This window comes from Nipponia nippon, unplaced genomic scaffold (assembly GCF_047370975.1).
Source record: "Nipponia nippon isolate SJK-2023a ecotype South Korea unplaced genomic scaffold, ASM4737097v1 scaffold_17, whole genome shotgun sequence".
In the NCBI taxonomy this organism is placed as follows: Eukaryota; Metazoa; Chordata; class Aves; order Pelecaniformes; family Threskiornithidae; genus Nipponia; species Nipponia nippon.
Genome location: NW_028262333.1, coordinates 7,248,645 through 7,265,022, shown reverse-complemented (window position 1 = coordinate 7,265,022; position 16,378 = coordinate 7,248,645). Strand labels below are relative to the sequence as shown.

The following is a 16,378-nucleotide window of genomic DNA, read 5'->3' as shown; positions in this document are numbered from 1 at the left end:
AGAGGCTCTGATGGATTTGGGCTTGCCTGTGTTACCGGTTCTGGGAAGAAGAGACAAGGAAGGATGGTAGCTGTTCATGCTCTTCAGACGCGCTGCAAGCGGGGCCACGCGCGGGAGCTGCAGTATTTATGGCAGGCAGAGAACATCCCTTTCATCTCCCGTGTTTGAAATCCTCCTCCGGAGCTACCTGTGGGACAGTGCTGCACAGAGCGTGCCCAAATATGCTGTATAATTCACACAACAAAAAACACATAAAAGGATACTAGGACTAGAAGACAAACCCACTAAAAATCAGGAAATTATTTGGGGAGAAGGATTAAATTTTCAAGACCTCTGCAGGATGCATAGCTAAGGAAGCTTCAGCTGAGCACCCCGTGGTCACCCATCGTTTGCCAGAGCCTGAAGTATTTTTGCAAGTGACCTGGCAGGTCTCTTCTCTACGTGCAGTGTACCTACAGCTCCCTGCAAGCCAGCTGCAACCAGACGGGCTCCACCGGAGCTTGCACCCACACATCCCCCGGGCTGGAGCCCAAGCCCCGTGTCTGCCGTGGTCAGCGCTGGCTCCTCTGAGACCCATCAGTGCCTGCCAGGACGAAGGCATCCGGCTCGTTTCCCACACACCCCCCGTGCCACTGGGGTGCCGGCTGTGCTGCCCCGAGCCCGGGGGCTGAGCTGGCAGGTCCCCAGACCGGCTGTCCCCTGAGCTCGCCAGCCCCTTGCGCTGCTCCGACAGAGCCCAGCACGTACGTATTCCTTCAGCAGCTCTGCGAGCAGGAACAAAACATGTCAAGGATCTGAGACAGAGATGATAGTTAAAGTTTGATAACTCGGTTGTTTCAGAATACGTCTGTTTTTCCCCAAATGCCAAAACAGATTAGTCTACAAACGTTACCACATTATGGCCTGAGTGTAGTTTTCTGCCTGAAAAAAAAAAAAAAAAACAAAACTCAGAGATCCTCCTTTAAGTAATGTAGTGAGAACATATTATAGCATCTGAAAAAACATCTGAACTTCTGTTTATTGCTTGGTTGGTTTTATGCTCTGAGATCCCCCAGCCGGCTGATGGCCGTGGCTTTGGGGACTCGCAAAGGGAAGGCAGCACACAGGTGCTTTTTTTGCAGCACGTATCCAGTCTGCTCCAGCCACGGCTGAAACGTCCCTTAGTGCCTGCAGGGAGGATCTCCTTCCATCACCAGCACGGCAACTGCTTCTGGCCTGCTTCCATCTCTCCACCTTTCATCGTGCCCTGTGCTGCCCATTCCTCCTTGGCTGGCCTCTCCTCCCAAAGCATCGTGTTCCTGTGGAGCAGAGGACACACAAGCGTGTGGGTCTCCTTGGGGCAGCAACGGGACGGGAGGTTTAGGGATGGTGATTTTGGGTAGGCAACAAGGATGGGCTCTCCTGGATCCCTTTGCTGGGAGAGGAACCTCAGAGGGAGTTGCAAATGGGATGGAGATGGAGGGGGAGCTGGGGCCCGGCTCTAAGGGGAGCACCAGGGGGATGTTTTGACCAAGTACTGATGCTGCCAACAAGGTTGAAATGCCTCACAACTCAGAATAACTCTAGTCTAAAGACAGAAGGAAATATTTAGGAAAAATTTTGATATTTCTTTGAATGCTGGACTTTTTAAAGACAGATTTAGTGGTTTTTTTCAGTAGCTTTTTAAGGGCAGGGGGCAGTGAAGGAACCTGAAATACTTTGGATAGAGCAAGTGTTTTCCTTGTCAGAGGCACTGGAGCAGGAGGAGACGTTTGCTTCCTCCTTTAATGAGGAAAACTGAAATACTGTAAATTTGGGGTCAGTCCAGGCCAAAGCTGTTTGGAGGAGCAGAGTGGTGGCAATGTGCACAGCCTGTCCCCCAGCAAACGGTGCACGTGAGCCAGTCATGTAGTATTAGCGGCTCCACGTTGCAGACAGGTTGGATGCCACGTGCAGGCACGTTAACATGGAAAACACATTAGCCCCCACCGAGGAAACCTGAGCAAATTGGCCATGAGACTCGGTGTCCTGGGATTTAACATCGATGCCATTCCCCGGGATGCCACGGCAGAGCTGAGGCGGAACTCGAGGAGCGGGTTTGCTCCAATTCACCACAGTCCCAGGCAGCCAAATGGACACCGGATTGGGAGCACCCCTCTTGAACAGCATGGATCCCATCACCCTGCTGCAGCCCCCCCGTGTCCCTGCGCTTCAGCTGCCAAGCAGGGGCTACTGTGGGTGGCTGCAGGTGCCACGGCCCCTGGGCCACTGCGGCTCCCACCCCACTGCCTCCACCGGCCTCGTCCCCCCCGGAGCAGCCCCACGGACACTGTCCCGGCAGTGCTGTGACCCTCTTGTACTGCTGTGTGAGCGGGAGAGCACATCTGCCCTGTCCCTCAGCAGACAGCTTCTATCCTGAAACCACCTCATTCAATATTAACCCCAGAGACAGAGCATTTCTGGTCTCTCAGGGAAAGAAGCCCATTTTCAGTGCTCTGTGGAAGACCTCATTTCCCTGATACCCTGTCACGCATACTTGCACAAGGCTGGCACACGGCCACTCCAGCCCGTGTCTCCCACTGGGAAGGGACGCAGAGCCGCTGCCGGGCTGTCCCCTTAGCTGACCCTGACGGCCACCCTGACCCCCATCTCCTGGGGTGACGCTGGTGCGAGGCTTCGTAGGGGCACTTCTGGGGTCGGGCAGCCCCTGGTCAGTGGTCTCTGTCAAATCATGTCTGCACCATGCGCCCTGCACCATGCGCCCTGCACCATGGGCCCTGCACCCTGCGCCCTGCGGAAGGGAGCTGAGGCAGCCCAGAGGAAAAGCTCCTGCCAGTGTGGGCTGGAGAAGGGACCTGGGGACAAGCAGAAGTCATGGCCAGGAGCTGAAGAAGAGCCTCGCGCAAGCAGAGAAGCACACAGGGCATCTCTGTGTCCGTGTAAAGCCCCCACCCATGCCACCCAGGAGCTCGGGTCTGCACCCCAGCACAGGGATTGAGCTGCTCAGCAGCGGGGGCTGTACTCAGCTCTGCTGTGGGGACACATTGGGGATTGAGCCCCTCCTGCTGCCTCCCGGGGCATAGCCGGATGGCAGCCTGTCCCCGGGACGATGTGGGTCCGGCACGGCTGCGGCAGTGGGAGCAGCGTCGAAGGAAACGGGAGAGCAGCAGCACCTAGGCACATCAATAATTCATAAAATGCCAGCAGCAACAAAGGGAGAGAGGGACCAGAAGCAGGAGAACAGAATATCACAGAGCTTTTTAATGGTCTTTTTCTATTAGTGTCAGCTCTGTGGCTGGGTTTCAGGCAGGAGGAGTCTCCCTGGATGCCCCCAGAATTCCGGGACAGGGGTCGAGCGTGCCCTCCTTGGCCAGAGCCTGCTCCCAGGCCCCGCGGCGGTGGCTGACGGCAGTCACCGGTCTCTAACACTTTCAGAAGGACTTGCAGGGTGGTGTGGCACAGCCCCGGCACGGTCCCTCCTGGCAAAGGAGCTGCAAGAGATGATGATCGTGCTGCCAACAGCAAGCAGAGAGGCTGGGCTCGGCTTTGTTGGCTATACGCCATCTGTAACCTCCAAACGAGCCTGAGTTTGAGTGAAACCCTCAGCTCTGGCTGACTCTGGGCACCTCCATGGACCTCACAGTGCTCACCACAGTCTCTGCAGTGCTCTGCAGTGCTCACCACAGCTGAACTCCGCAGCTCCCTTCCCCCATGTTGGGGGGGGACCTACAGACTCCCCACATACAGAAACCCCAGGATTTTTTCATATAAATACAGGGAAAGCATTAGGCCAGATTAGGTCTGCGTACGCCGTGCCATGCAGCAGCTGATGTGATGGATGGGGATGTGCCCTGTTAAAGTTTAACAACGCCCAGACCCATCTGCTCCCCAATGACACCCTCACGTCACGTCGCGTCACGCGGTGCCTCCCCACGGCTGTCAGCACGGGCCAGCCCCAGCCCCGCCGCCAGCAGGAGCACAGCACACACACAGCACTCGTGGCCGATGGAGGGGCGCAACGAGCACGTGCTGCACATGGGGCAGGGGGTGGCCAGCCCCATGATTTCAGCCCTAAATGCGCCTCTGGAGCCCCATCGCAAGGTTACTGAAGGGTTTAAATAACGTTATCCCCTTTTGGGGCTGCAGAAACAGAGGGGTGGGTGGTGAGCGGTGCGGTGCAATGTGGTGTGGTATGGTGGGTGCCACCACTGCAGCGGGCACGCCGAGGGGCTGGACTCCCCATCGCTGGCTCCCCGGGCTTCCTTCAGACTGCTCCTTCCTCTGCGTTTCCAAGGTATAGTTTCCAAACCCAATAATTATTTAAACCTCACAGAAAACCACAACCATAAATTCCTTTTTCTGCCCTTAGTTTAATAGCCTCATAGTCAGAAAGTATGAGAGGATTGTTCTACAAATAGGTTCGCTGTGAAATGCAATTAGCCAGAGTGAAGGCAATTACCGTTTTAATCATTGCTATTCTGCGTAAAAAAAAAAAAAAACATCAGGAGAAAAAACGGGTATATTACCGAAAGAGCGAGGACTGGATCCCAGTCAGAGCCACGGTCCAAGGCGTTTCTATTTATCTCACCCTCCGCAGCCAGCGTCTGCTGCGCCCATGGCCGAGCCCTGGGGGAGCCCCCATTAACCCCCGCAGGGCTGCAGGATGGGACCCCAGGGGACGCCTCAGGCAGAGGTGGTGTGCGGATGGCTGCTCCCTTCTCCCTGCCCCGTGACCATGCGTGCCGCCCAGCCCCGCTAGTTCAGCAGATGCTGAACATATACACGGTGTCTTGTTTGCCGACGGTGCTGGCCAAGGGCTGTGCTGCGGCTGCCTCACCCTCAGCTTTGCAAGAGCTGCTCTTTTCGGTGATAAGCATCTTCAAGGGATGCCCAGACTCAGCGCGCAGTGTTCCCCTTTGCCAAAGCCGTGCCGTGCTTTTGCTAACTGATGGCTGGCAGTCGGGCGGGCTGGAGTCAGGCTGATCCCTGGGCCAGGTCCCTGTAGGGACCTTCCCTCCGCGGGGACCTGCCCTGGGCCCTGCGCACCTCTGCGAGGAGTGGTCAAATGATGCGAGGCCGAGCAGGGAGCTGGGAAAGCGAAGGCCGCCTTCGCCTGCACCGGCAGGAGCCTCCCCCGCTCTGCCGCCCGGCGCCAGCTCGGGGCTGCCGCCCTCCGACACGAGACCTGGGGGTCTCCCCGGCAGATGCTGGCACTGCAGCAGCCGAGAGGCCCTGCAGACAGCCCAGGGCAAAATTTTTAATTCGACATCACACTTCAACCTGAAATCTGAAAAAAATTAAAAAAGAATGACAAGATGTCAGCGTCTCTGCAGAACCAGACGGCCAATCGCAGCCCCACGGACGGGGGGCAGCGCTCTGCAGTGGTGCGGGGCGCCTGCCCTCGTGAGAGTCCACTGCAGCTCCAGGGCTGTGACACTGCCAGAGGAAACCAAAGGAAAGTGAAGAAAATCAGCTTATGTCACATAGCTGCAAAGAAGAAAAAGGCCACTCGCTTTGGACCTTGGGAACTTGGGCAGATTGGAGAGGGAGTATCCAAAATGTGAAATTTCAAGTGTCCTTCCTGTATGCCTGGCAGAGAAGTCGGACCACATAAGAAATAGTCCTTTAAAAATTACAGAGATCTAAACATTTGAAAAGGTTTACAGTTTAAAAATCTCCACAGAGAATGCTCTTTCTCGAGCAGCAGCGGCAGCAGCTCTGTGGCTTCACGTGGCAGAGTGGAGCCAGCAGCTTCCGAGCCACCCTGGAGCAACGAGCCTGGGGACGGACCAGTGAGAGGGGAAACCAGGCTGCTGCGGGAGCCCTGGCCGCGGACTTTTCTGAAAAACTGTCTGGATACCCAGCTGGCCTAAAAGACATTACACTGGCACCACCACATCAGCAGATCCAGGACCACTGGAGTCGGTTTAGGTTTGGGTTTCCCCTGGAGGGATCTATCCCCAGACCCAGTGCTCACCGCAGCCCTGTTCCCGCAGGGAGCACCACCAGCGGTGCCTTCCCAGCCCGGAGAGCAGGCTTCCTGAGGAGATGAACGAGCCAGTACTGGCGAGGTCCTGCTCTGCAGCAGCCCTGGTGTTGACGTGAGCGTGTCCAGGGGCTGCGGCTCATGGGTCCCCTCTTGTATCTGCACTCCTAGAGCCTACTCTGCTGGTTAATTAGTGAGGGTGTCCCTCCAAACAGCGACTTGCATTATTACAATTCAGATTTTGAATGAAATCTAGGGAAAGTACATATTAAGCGCAATAAATTGTACTACTTCCAAAAGCCACATCCTGCTGAATAGGTAGCTGCCATCAAATTCATCAAAACGACTCGCATTTTGCAGCTCACAATTAATTGCTTTTGAAAGAGCCACAGTCTGAGGATTACTGGCTGAAATGTTTTGAGAAAATAAAGCTGAGCAGTAAGGGAGGCCACGGGACAGCAGCACGGGGCTCTGCGTGGAACGGGGCCAGCTCTCCCCGCACACGGGAAAGGGCCTTGCAGATGCTCCTATCTGCCAGCCTGTAATTAATAAATTATTGAGACAATCCTGAAACAAACAGATGAAAAGGGGGATGAAAGATGCTAGTGGAAGACAGACAGCCCCACTGCTTGGGGAGGATCTAAGCTATCATGTCCAAAAAACGTTTTAATCTCCTGCCGTCAGAAAGCGCCGATCGCTCGCAGCGCTGGCGAGGGGGGACGCGGGGTGGGGACTCCCGGCTCCATCTCCTCTCCCCTCGCAGAGCAGAGACAGGCACCGTGCATCTCGCTGTTCGGGCAGAGCCAGCGGTGGTTATCCCCAGCTCCTTCCCGCGGCTCCTCGGAGGGGCCAAGGCAACAGGGAGGACCCCCGGCCCCCCGAGCCGCTGCCACCCAGGTTCGGGGGCAGGACGGGCTGGGGACACGCTGGGATGGAGCGGGGCACACATGCACCCGGGGAGCCCCAGCCACCTGCCGAGCTGTCAAAAATCCTCACGGCGGCAGTGACTTTAAGCAAAACGCATGAATAAAGAAACCGAGCAGCAAAATCAGAGTATGTACGAATCTCTTTAGCACAGCACCATCAAGAGGTCCCTTAGTAATTCTGATTATTTTTATTGTTTAAGAAAAGTCCGGTCTTTTTTTTTGACAGAAAGAGAGGAATGGGAAAAGTGGGATCACAAAATCAAAGCAGTTAGAGATGGAAAGACCCGATGGCTCAGCGAGGCTCCCGGCGTCCTCCCCACAGCGGGAGGGGTGGTGACGTTCCCCAGCACACGAAACGCGGCCTTGCAGGGGGGAAAGATCTGCTTCCCTGTTGTTCTGGGTTGGTTGGGTTTTTTTTGAAACATGTAATTCAGCTGCAGGAGGCTTTTCAACAGAATATTTTATATCTCATTACGTCTCAAACGTAACATCAGTGCCATATCTGAGCTCCGAGCTTCTGCAGTCGGTTACTGCAGGCTTTACTCATAGAGTTTTCTCAGTCCTCACCTGACAAGTCAGGGCTAGCAAGTGTTTCACAGGAATAACTGTTCTCTCGTGTCTTGAGTGTTTCAGTTACACAGGCCATAAAACAAACAGGACTGGGCGCCTGAACTGAAAATGCGTTTCCTTCACTGACCGATTTCTCATGTACGTTACTTGGACGTAATGAGTCCTCAGCTCGTTACCTGCCCACAGGCTCCCCGGGCAGTCCTGAGGGCCACGTCTCAGGGGACCCTGCCAACACTGCCTCCCAGCAAGGGCTGCGGATCTGGCCCCACCGCAGCCACCTCCCTGGCGGTCTTTGCCACCGCAGCGGGGCTCCCCATCTCCCCAGGGCAGCAGGAACCCACTCGTGTCTCCACGAGTCCCGCAGTAAACACAGCGCAGCATGAACTCTCTCGTTTCCAAGTCCGTGGGGCACCACAGGGCACTCCGCTGCAGTGCGGCAGCTGGCACTAGCCGTGTGCTTCGTGCCTCTCCTGCTCCAGCCCGACCACGGGCACAGCAGCCCTTCGCCCTCCCGTGCCATGTTCCCCCCCATCTGCCCACACTTCAGTTTGCCACAACTTGCGTCTCAGCCCCCTTGGTCCCCCCACGCAGGGGTCTCGCCGCCCCAGCCCAGCCCCTGCAGCACACCGCAGAGCTGTGGGTTTCCCGGGAGGCTCTGGGGCCAGGACCCTGCTGCCTGCCCCAGCCAGGGAGCCCCAGCAGCAGCTCCACACACACTGGGCGCGCTGGTAGGTTTTTTACTACAAATGCAGCCACGTGCTGTTATGGCAAATCAAATTCCAGCAGGAGAAATAAGCTACCCCTGTCAAAACAAGGCTTTACTGGTATAATTGCATCTTCAAGGACCTTCTGCCAGTGCAGCCGTGCCTACATTAGGACTTTTGCCGGCAGTTGTGCCAAGTAGGGACGCGGGGTCGCCAGGCGGAGCAGGGTGCCGCTGCAGCGCCTTGTTATCGAGCTGCTGCCGACGGCGGCAGAGGGACCCAGCGACAGCCCCTCACCCTCTGCTGCCCGCTGCGTGCCCCTGTCCCGGCTGGGGCCGGCCCCAAAGACCCCAGCACTGGAGCAGACGCGTCCACGTAGCGGGGAGAGGGCACGCAGCCGCCCCCCGTGCCCCTCCGGCCCCTCGCTGCGGGGAGCCCCGGTGCCGGGGATCCTGCGGTCTGCGTCGGGCTGCGGGCTGGCTCACACCACCTCCACCTGGAGCTGCAGAGCTTTCGGCCACGGGAGCAAACCACCGGCTCCCCTGAGGCGCCGGCCGGGCAGCGCCCGGGACGCCCTCCGCTTCTGCGCCCAGACCGTGCGGCGTGCCGCCTGCGGCTCCCCGAGCAGCCGGGCGCGGGCACCGCCGCCAGCAGGGAGCGAGCTGGGCAAAGCCGGGCACCGACGGGCCCTGACCGCGCCAGGGGCCCGGCGGGAGGAGCCGCCTTCGCCCCGCCGGCCACAGGGCCGGGGCCGGGGCCAGGACCGGCGCTGGAGGGGGCCTCGCCGCCACCGACGCCCCGCGCCGCTTCAGGCCCGCGCGGCACACAGCGCCCCCCAGCGGCCGCGGGGCGCTGGGGTAGGACGTGCGCAGCTGCATTCGCGCCCGCTCATTGGCTGCTGCCCAGTAACTGGGTTTCGTTGCCCCACCCCTGTGCCCCGCCATTGGCTGCTGCTCGAACCCCGCCCCTGGGACGTGAGGGGCGGGACGCTTCCGATTTGGCTTTTCTGGTTGGGAGCGCGCAGCCGCCTGCGGGCCGTGATTGGTGCATGGGGTTCCGCCCGCTGATTGGATGCCGCTCCCGTCTCTTTTTTTTCCCCTACGGCCGTTTCTGTCTTACGTGAGGTCAGTTCCGGTTCTCTCCCCGGGTCACGCCTCACGTGACCCGAGCCGCAAGCGGCGCGGGGCGCCCGCGCGCAGCCAATCCCGGCGCGCCTGGCTTCCCCCATTCAAAGTCGGCGGGCGCGGCGGCCAATGGCAGGGCGCGCCCGCCCCCGCGTCCGCTGACGGGCGTGGGGGGCGGCCAATGGGGCGCGGCGGGGCCTGGCCGGGGCGGCAGCGGCAGCGGCTGGGCTCGGCGGCGCTGTGAGGCGGCGATGGCGGAGCGGGGCGGCGGCGGCGGCGCGGGGGCCGGCGGCGGCGAGGGGGAGGCGGCGGCGGAGCGGTACGGCAGCGAGCTCAGGTACCGCGCGGCGGCGGGCGAGGGGCGGGCTCTCACGGGGGCCGCGGCCTGGCCCGGCCCGGCCCGGCCCGGCCCTCCGCGGCCTTCCCGTAGCGCGGGCCCGGCCTGCGCCCGGCGGGCGGCGGCCGGCGGCGGCGGGGGAGCGGGCCTGGGCCTGGGCGCGGCCGGCGGGGCGGGGCCGGGCCGGGGCGGGCGGCCCGGCGGGAGCTACTCCCGCCGCCTCCATTTTCTGTCTCCGCGTGCGGCCGGCGCTGGGACGGGCCCCGCCGGGGCGGCCGAGCCCTCGTCGCCGGGCCGGGGCCGCCGGGCCGCGGCTCCGCTCTCGGGCGCGGAGTTGGGCTGCCGGGGAGCGGCGGCGGGCGGTCGGGGCGCCTGGCGGGGTCCCCGCTGCCAGCTCCCGCCGGGCAGCGCCTGCCCCTCGGGCTCTCCGCGCCGCTTGCAGTCCAGGTCAGCAGGAGCAGGGGCTGCCCCTGCGGTCTGGGTGCTGAGCCGCGTGTGTGTTGCCGTTCACCTTCTCATAACCTTTGTTTTTTTCAATTTTGAGTCATCATGCCAACATTGGTATTGCACTGGCACTAAATGGTGGGCAAAATTGTTTTCCTGAGAGCAGCAGAAGAGCGTTTGTTGGTTCCAAAGGTGAACGTTTTTTTATATATATACATTTACAAAGCTCCCCGCGTAGAGGGTTGGGTGGCACAGTGGGCTTAGTGCGATGGTCAGAGTTCAAACCCTACCGTAGGTCACAAATGCGAAGGATGTAGATTGTCCTGACAGACACTGATACTACAGAATAATTAAAACCTTTGGCACGATTGACAGCCATTGCTTGAGAAGTCTAGGATGTATGTGCAGACAGAAATCAGAGCTGCAGGTCGTGTTGAAGGAGCTTTGGCAGACCTGGATGTGCTTCCACAATGCCTGCCTACCCTGATCCCAACTCTAGGGTATTCATTTCCATGAATAAAAATTAACAATTGAGGAGTAATGAACTCGAATTGCAAAGGGAAAGAAACTATTGAAGTAGTTACACACTTTAACTTTGTGTATTCAAACGTGGCATTTTTTCCACACCCTTTTGATTTTTCTTAGGGTTTTTCCTTGTTTATTGTAAGAATTGTTTTTCCTGCAGCTAAAAAGCAGAAGAAAATAAGCTTTGTTTCCCTTTGGCCTTATCCACAGAATGGCACAGCAGCAAGCACTGAGATTTCGTGGCCCAGCTCCCCCACCAAACGCAGTCATGAGAGGCCCACCGCCTCTCATGCGACCACCTCCACCTTTTGGTATGATGCGAGGTCCTCCTCCACCACCTCGCCCCCCTTTTGGACGTCCTCCATTTGATCCAAACATGCCTCCGATGCCACCTCCGGGAGGGATTCCTCCGCCAATGGGACCTCCACATTTACAGGTAAAGAATGGGAGATTTTCTTGGTTTGCTGAGTTGGGATTTAGGGATTTTTCTTGTTTGTTTTCACGTGTGGAAATAATAAGAGGAGAGGCATTAAGATGGCTGTAAAATAGCAGGGCATGATGAAAACATAAGGCTCGTGCATGGTATTGTAAAACTAATGCATACCTGTGGTATGTAAATGCAACTTCTGTTTAGCTCCTTGAGGCAATTCTAAATTAATCAATTATGCCGTTAGGATACGCTCACCAACAGAGTCTTTATTTACTAAAACCTGATTTTGTGTTGGCGCCCTGTGGCCATGCGGAATGCAGGATTCGGCTGTGCTCGGATTTGTGAACGCCTCAAAGCAGGCATGTGAAGTGTACATCAGCCTTCCAGGCTTACCTTAGTTCTGCCTCTATTCGCTTAGTGCGGTAACGATGGATGCGCACAAAGACTGACAGAGAAGGTGCAGCTGAATTCTGTGTGGGTTCCAGCATGAGCCACACCTGCCATCGCTGCAGTAGTTTATTATTACTGATCACCAAGGGATTGGTTAGGTGGGCAGGTAGCAATTCTGAGAAGCAGGTATATAATCAGTGACCAGGTATGTTTTGCTTCAGCACTGTGCTCAGGAGGATGCATTGTTAGTTATGCACCAAAATTGTCAACACACTGACAAAGAAAACTTTAATGTTTGAAAAAAACCCTAAGAGCAGGCTTAGTGTTTGACTGGAGCAGCTGCAGGTGGTCCTTGTGCTGACATAAGTTTACTCTGGCAGAGGGAGAATGCTCTTTGTCTTATGTTTGTTGTTGTGGCGCTTTGTTTTTTTAAAACTTAGAGCATTCCTAGCACCTACAGAGATAGTATGAGCCTGTTGAGGTCAAGTAAGGTAGATTTCTGTCTGCATTTCATGGTGATGTATGTTTGAGTTCTTTTGCCTACCTTTCAGAGACTTGGACGGTTTGAAAGGTACAACACATTTGTGAATAAGAAATGTATTGTTTCAATAGAGTGGTAGGAGTACAGTGCTACTAAGGCAGTGTAATTACTGTGTGGGACTGCAGGCGGGCCTATAAGGAGGTGAATAGTACTATGTGGTTTATAAATAATGGTTTAAATCCACTATTTGTAATAAAATAGTGAAAACTTTAGTGCTGTGAAATTTATTTTAAAATGTAGGGATGTGGGCAAGATGGAAAAAGAACATGCTGACATAGGTTATTTTGTGGTATTTTAGGCCCTGCGTTGCATATGTTTTTTGGCAGCAGGGCTATGGGAGCTTTTTTCCACATTATTCTTAATGCAGATTGGTTCACTGTATAGCTCTGCAGACAGCTTTGTGTGAAATGGAGGGAGCGGTATGAGAGAAAGGAAAGAAGCAGGAACAAGGGCTTAAGCTGGACTTCATCTGAAATAAACTAACAACAAATTGTAGTTTTAATTTTGTGTGCTGTCATCATCCCAAGCACAAGATTTCAAGAAGAAACCAGTGCATGTTTTCCGTCTGGAACATAAAGCCTCTTGTTAGAACTTGGAGTGCTCAGGGAGGTGTGAAGTAGCTATTCATTTCATTGAAACATTCTCAGCTGAACAAAAGTCCTGTGGCACTGAAGACTGAAACAGTACCTTTGAGGGGTGTAAACAGCCCCACTCACCTCGAATGTCATCTTTTCCTTTCATTCAGTACTAGGGGCCTTGTTCTATGGTATGTTTTCATGCTCAGCTTAAGTTTATTTATTTTCACCTACTGCACCTTTGTTCTGGTGCTTTATGATCCCATTTTCCCTCTTGGTGTTAATATTCAGGTGCCCATGCGTTGCCTTGAAAGCTCTGAAGCAATGAAGAGTGTCAGAGTGTGCAGTGGAACTCAGACTGAGAGGGGAAAACAGGACCTTGTTTCCTTCTTGCAGTTTCAAGAATCAGCCAGAGTTAATTGAAGCCCCAAGCCTAGCAGCTGATGTCTCCTTGATTTATGTGTTTGATTTATATTCTGAATGTGCTTCAGCTCTCGGCTCTTGCATCATAGCTGGTTTGTCATGCCATGCAGTAAGCATGTCTTCTACAATGCATTACCATGCATGGAATCCATGCACCAAGCATGTCTAAATTTTTCATGCCATGTTAGCACTGTGCTCTGCTTTGCACCGCGTGCTTGGTTTTTAGCTTCTCGTCCTGCTTCTGGTGCAAGGGAAGACATGATGTTGGAAGGTCCTGTGGTAGAAATGAAGGAGAGGTGTGCTTCAGTGGAGCTGAAGGGTGTTCTGGATCCCTGGCTGTACACCTGGCATCCCCCCCTCGCTCCCTGGAATGCCCCGGAATAGTCTAACCCCCTTTTTTTTGGTGTATTGGGTCTGGCTGAGATGAAGTTAATTTTCCCTGTAGCAGCCCTCGTAGTGCTGTGCTTTGTATCAATAGCTGGAAGGGTGTTGATAACACACCAGTGTTTTGGCTGCTGCTGAGCGGTCCTCATGCAGCATCAAGGCTGTCTCTTGGGTGGGGACTTAGCCAGGACAGCTGACCCAGACTGACCAAAGGGATATCCCATACCATATGACATCCGCTCAGTAATAAAAGCTTAGAGAAGGGGGGGTGTGTGTGTGGCATTCATTGTTTTTATGGCATTTGTCCTCCGGAGCAACTGCTACGCGTGCTGGGGCCCTGCTTCCCGGGGGGTTGCTGGACATCGCTGCTGATGGGAAGTTGAGAATAAAATCTTTCTGTTTTCCTTTTGTTTTTCCATGTGTGGCCTTTGCCTCTGCTTTCATTAAACTGTCCTTATCTTGACCCATGAGCCTTCCATTATATTTCCTCTCCCCTGTCCAGCTAAGGAGGGGGAGTGACAGAGGGGCTTTGGTGGGCTTCTGGCATCCAGCCAGGGTCAACCCACCACGTTCGGAAAGCAGCAACAGCAGGCAAAAAGGGAGCTCTACTAGATTCTTTTACAGATTTTAGAGCGGTAGAGAGGAAGATCGTCTTGTGGCCAGATGGAGGAGCTGTGGAGAAATAAGGAAGGAAAGAAAGGCTATAGTTACCTTAATATTTGCTTCTGTGACACTGGATTTCCTGCGCACATCCTAGCTTCAGCAGAGTCCTAGTCTTGCTGTGTGTGTGCGGTTCGCTCTCGGGCCTGTCGGTTCTGAGTGCAGAGCTAGAAGGTTTGTACCAGTGAGCTGTCTTGGCATTGCCTTTGCGAAGAGGAAGTCTTTTGCATTACAAGCTCAATTAGAACTGGAGTGACAGAGATAATTAGGTCAGTTGTAGGTGTATGCAGTATAAGTTAAAGAACTCGGTGGATTTTGTTGACTCTCTTTTTTATAGGGAAGTATTCACTATACTTGTTATACGCAGGACATTTCAGAACAGTCCAAACAAAGAAGTACAATAAAATAACTTAATGTTCCTTGAATTTGAAAGCAGGTGTTCAGGTAGCAGTGGTGTGCAGGGCAGTTCTGGATGTCTTATGATGATGCAATAATGAAAATGTAATTTGGTATTTTTCTTTTTTTTTTTTTTTAATTAGCACTAGTAAGAATTTTAGTTAATGGGAAATCGAGAAGAATAATGGATTGTAATGAAATCCACTGCTATGCTAATAAATTGGATGCTTGCTTATAATTTTTTTTTTTTTTAAATATTTCTTCAATGGGAAAGTCCTTGTGTAACTGTTCAGTGGTGTATTTGATTCGCAGCTGGGAATGTCTGAGTGGCAGTTATTCAGAAACAGTTCTTCCATTCTTTCTTACATTAGGATATTTTTGCCTTTTCAGGAGAGGAGCTTTCTCTCACTCCACTTCTTCTCATGCCACTTTTTTCTGATGCTTTGCATTTATGTTAGCACCTCAGAAGTGAAATGCTTACTGCAGCTGTTCTGCCATAGGTGGTGGCTTGTCAGGAAGCACATCCTTTGAGCTGGAAGCATTAGGTTGTTAAAGAAGCTCTCAAGACTGGTAGAGTTAACCTTGCTATAGTTGCACTGTCTGTTGGTGCTCTAATAAAGGAAAACTTCTTGAAATTTGTATTATTATTATTATTATCATCATCATTATTATTGTTATTATATGCCTTTAGAGACCACCATTTATGCCTCCTCCCATGGGTAGCATGCCACCACCTCCTGGTATGATGTTCCCTCCAGGAATGCCGCCTGTCACTGCCCCTGGAACACCAGCAATGCCCCCAGCTGAAGAGATATGGGTAGAAAACAAAACTCCAGATGGCAAGGTAAGATGGTTACCAGAAACAATGAAGTAATGGGTGTTTACTGCTGTTGTGAGCATGTTGTCATACACAGTCTTGCACTGTAGTCAAATCCTATGTTCTTGTCTATCCTCTTATTAATTATTTTTTAAAACAGGAGGAACTGAACCATTTATAAGTGTTTCTCCTCCAGATAAGCAGTTGTTTGATGGTGACATTCTTAAATTGTAGGTCTATTTCTATAACGCGCGTACACGTGAGTCAGCGTGGACTAAGCCAGATGGGGTCAAAGTTATTCAGCAGTCGGAGCTGACGCCGATGCTGGCTGCGCAAGCCCAGGCCCAGGCGCAAGCCCAGGCCCAGGCGCAAGCAGTAGGTGCCTCCACACCGACCACCAGTAGCCCTGCATCTGCAGCGTCTCCATCCACATCCTCGAGTACTCAGTCCTCCACAACCTCTACCACAACCACAGCCACTTCAGTTTCACAGACGATTTCCAGTGAGTAACTGAGTGTTTCTCAAGCTTTGCGATGGTGGGGAACAGATGGTGGGGATGCTGCTTTGGGGAATTACTGCAGCAAAAACTTGGTATCCAGGAGGAAGTTGTTTCAACATAAAGTGGAGTATGAGTTTAAAGTATAGTATTTAATCTAGAAGACCCTTCCATGCGAACCTTCCCCCCTCCCCCCCCCAGTCTGAAAGAGTTACTTCAGGAGAGTAATACTAGATCAGTATGCAACCCTTTTTCTTTAGGTCTTTGTATATTTTTCTTCTGCTGTTATCATCTCAGAGCTATTATGTGTCCATTTCCCTTTGACTATAGATAAAGCTAAATTGTTTTTAAAAGTATCTCACAAGAAAAGTTAATCTGAGGTAGGAGTTATAGTTGTAGCAATTTTCTCTTTGTTTCCAGAATAGCATCAGTTGCTTTAAGAGGCTGGATCTTTGAGCGCTGCTCCTGGGCTGCAGAGAATTGGTTGATTGCAGAATAGAGCTTCTTCTGGTGTATTACTTTTATTAGCGTTACTCTTCTGACTAAGCCTCCTAAGTTCCCATTTGCTAGAGTTGCACAAAAGAGGAAAAAGAAAGTCCTTAGAGCCATTATTGTTCACTCATGACCTTTGAATAATAGTCTGAAGATTATTGCTGTTTACATGGGCTGAG

General features: G+C 53.7%; 1 protein-coding gene across 7 annotated transcripts in view; it reads left to right on the top strand.

The window, feature by feature from the left end:
- The first annotated feature begins 9,486 nt into the window (after positions 1–9,486).
- The window catches only part of TCERG1 (transcription elongation regulator 1), a 35,347-nt gene continuing 28,455 nt past the window's right edge, over positions 9,487–16,378 (top strand). For 6 of the 7 annotated variants that reach the window (XM_087753893.1, XM_087753892.1, XM_087753890.1 and 3 more), the window contains exons 1-4: positions 9,487–9,626; positions 10,806–11,031; positions 15,086–15,238; positions 15,446–15,713. In XM_087753893.1, coding sequence (XP_087610019.1) covers positions 9,541–9,626; positions 10,806–11,031; positions 15,086–15,238; positions 15,446–15,713 — 733 coding nt within the window. In that variant the 5' untranslated portion in view covers positions 9,487–9,540. Of the gene's footprint in view, positions 9,627–10,170; positions 10,263–10,805; positions 11,032–15,085; positions 15,239–15,445; positions 15,714–16,378 lie in introns of all 7 variants that reach the window. The other variant, XM_087753891.1, reaches the window with a different exon arrangement.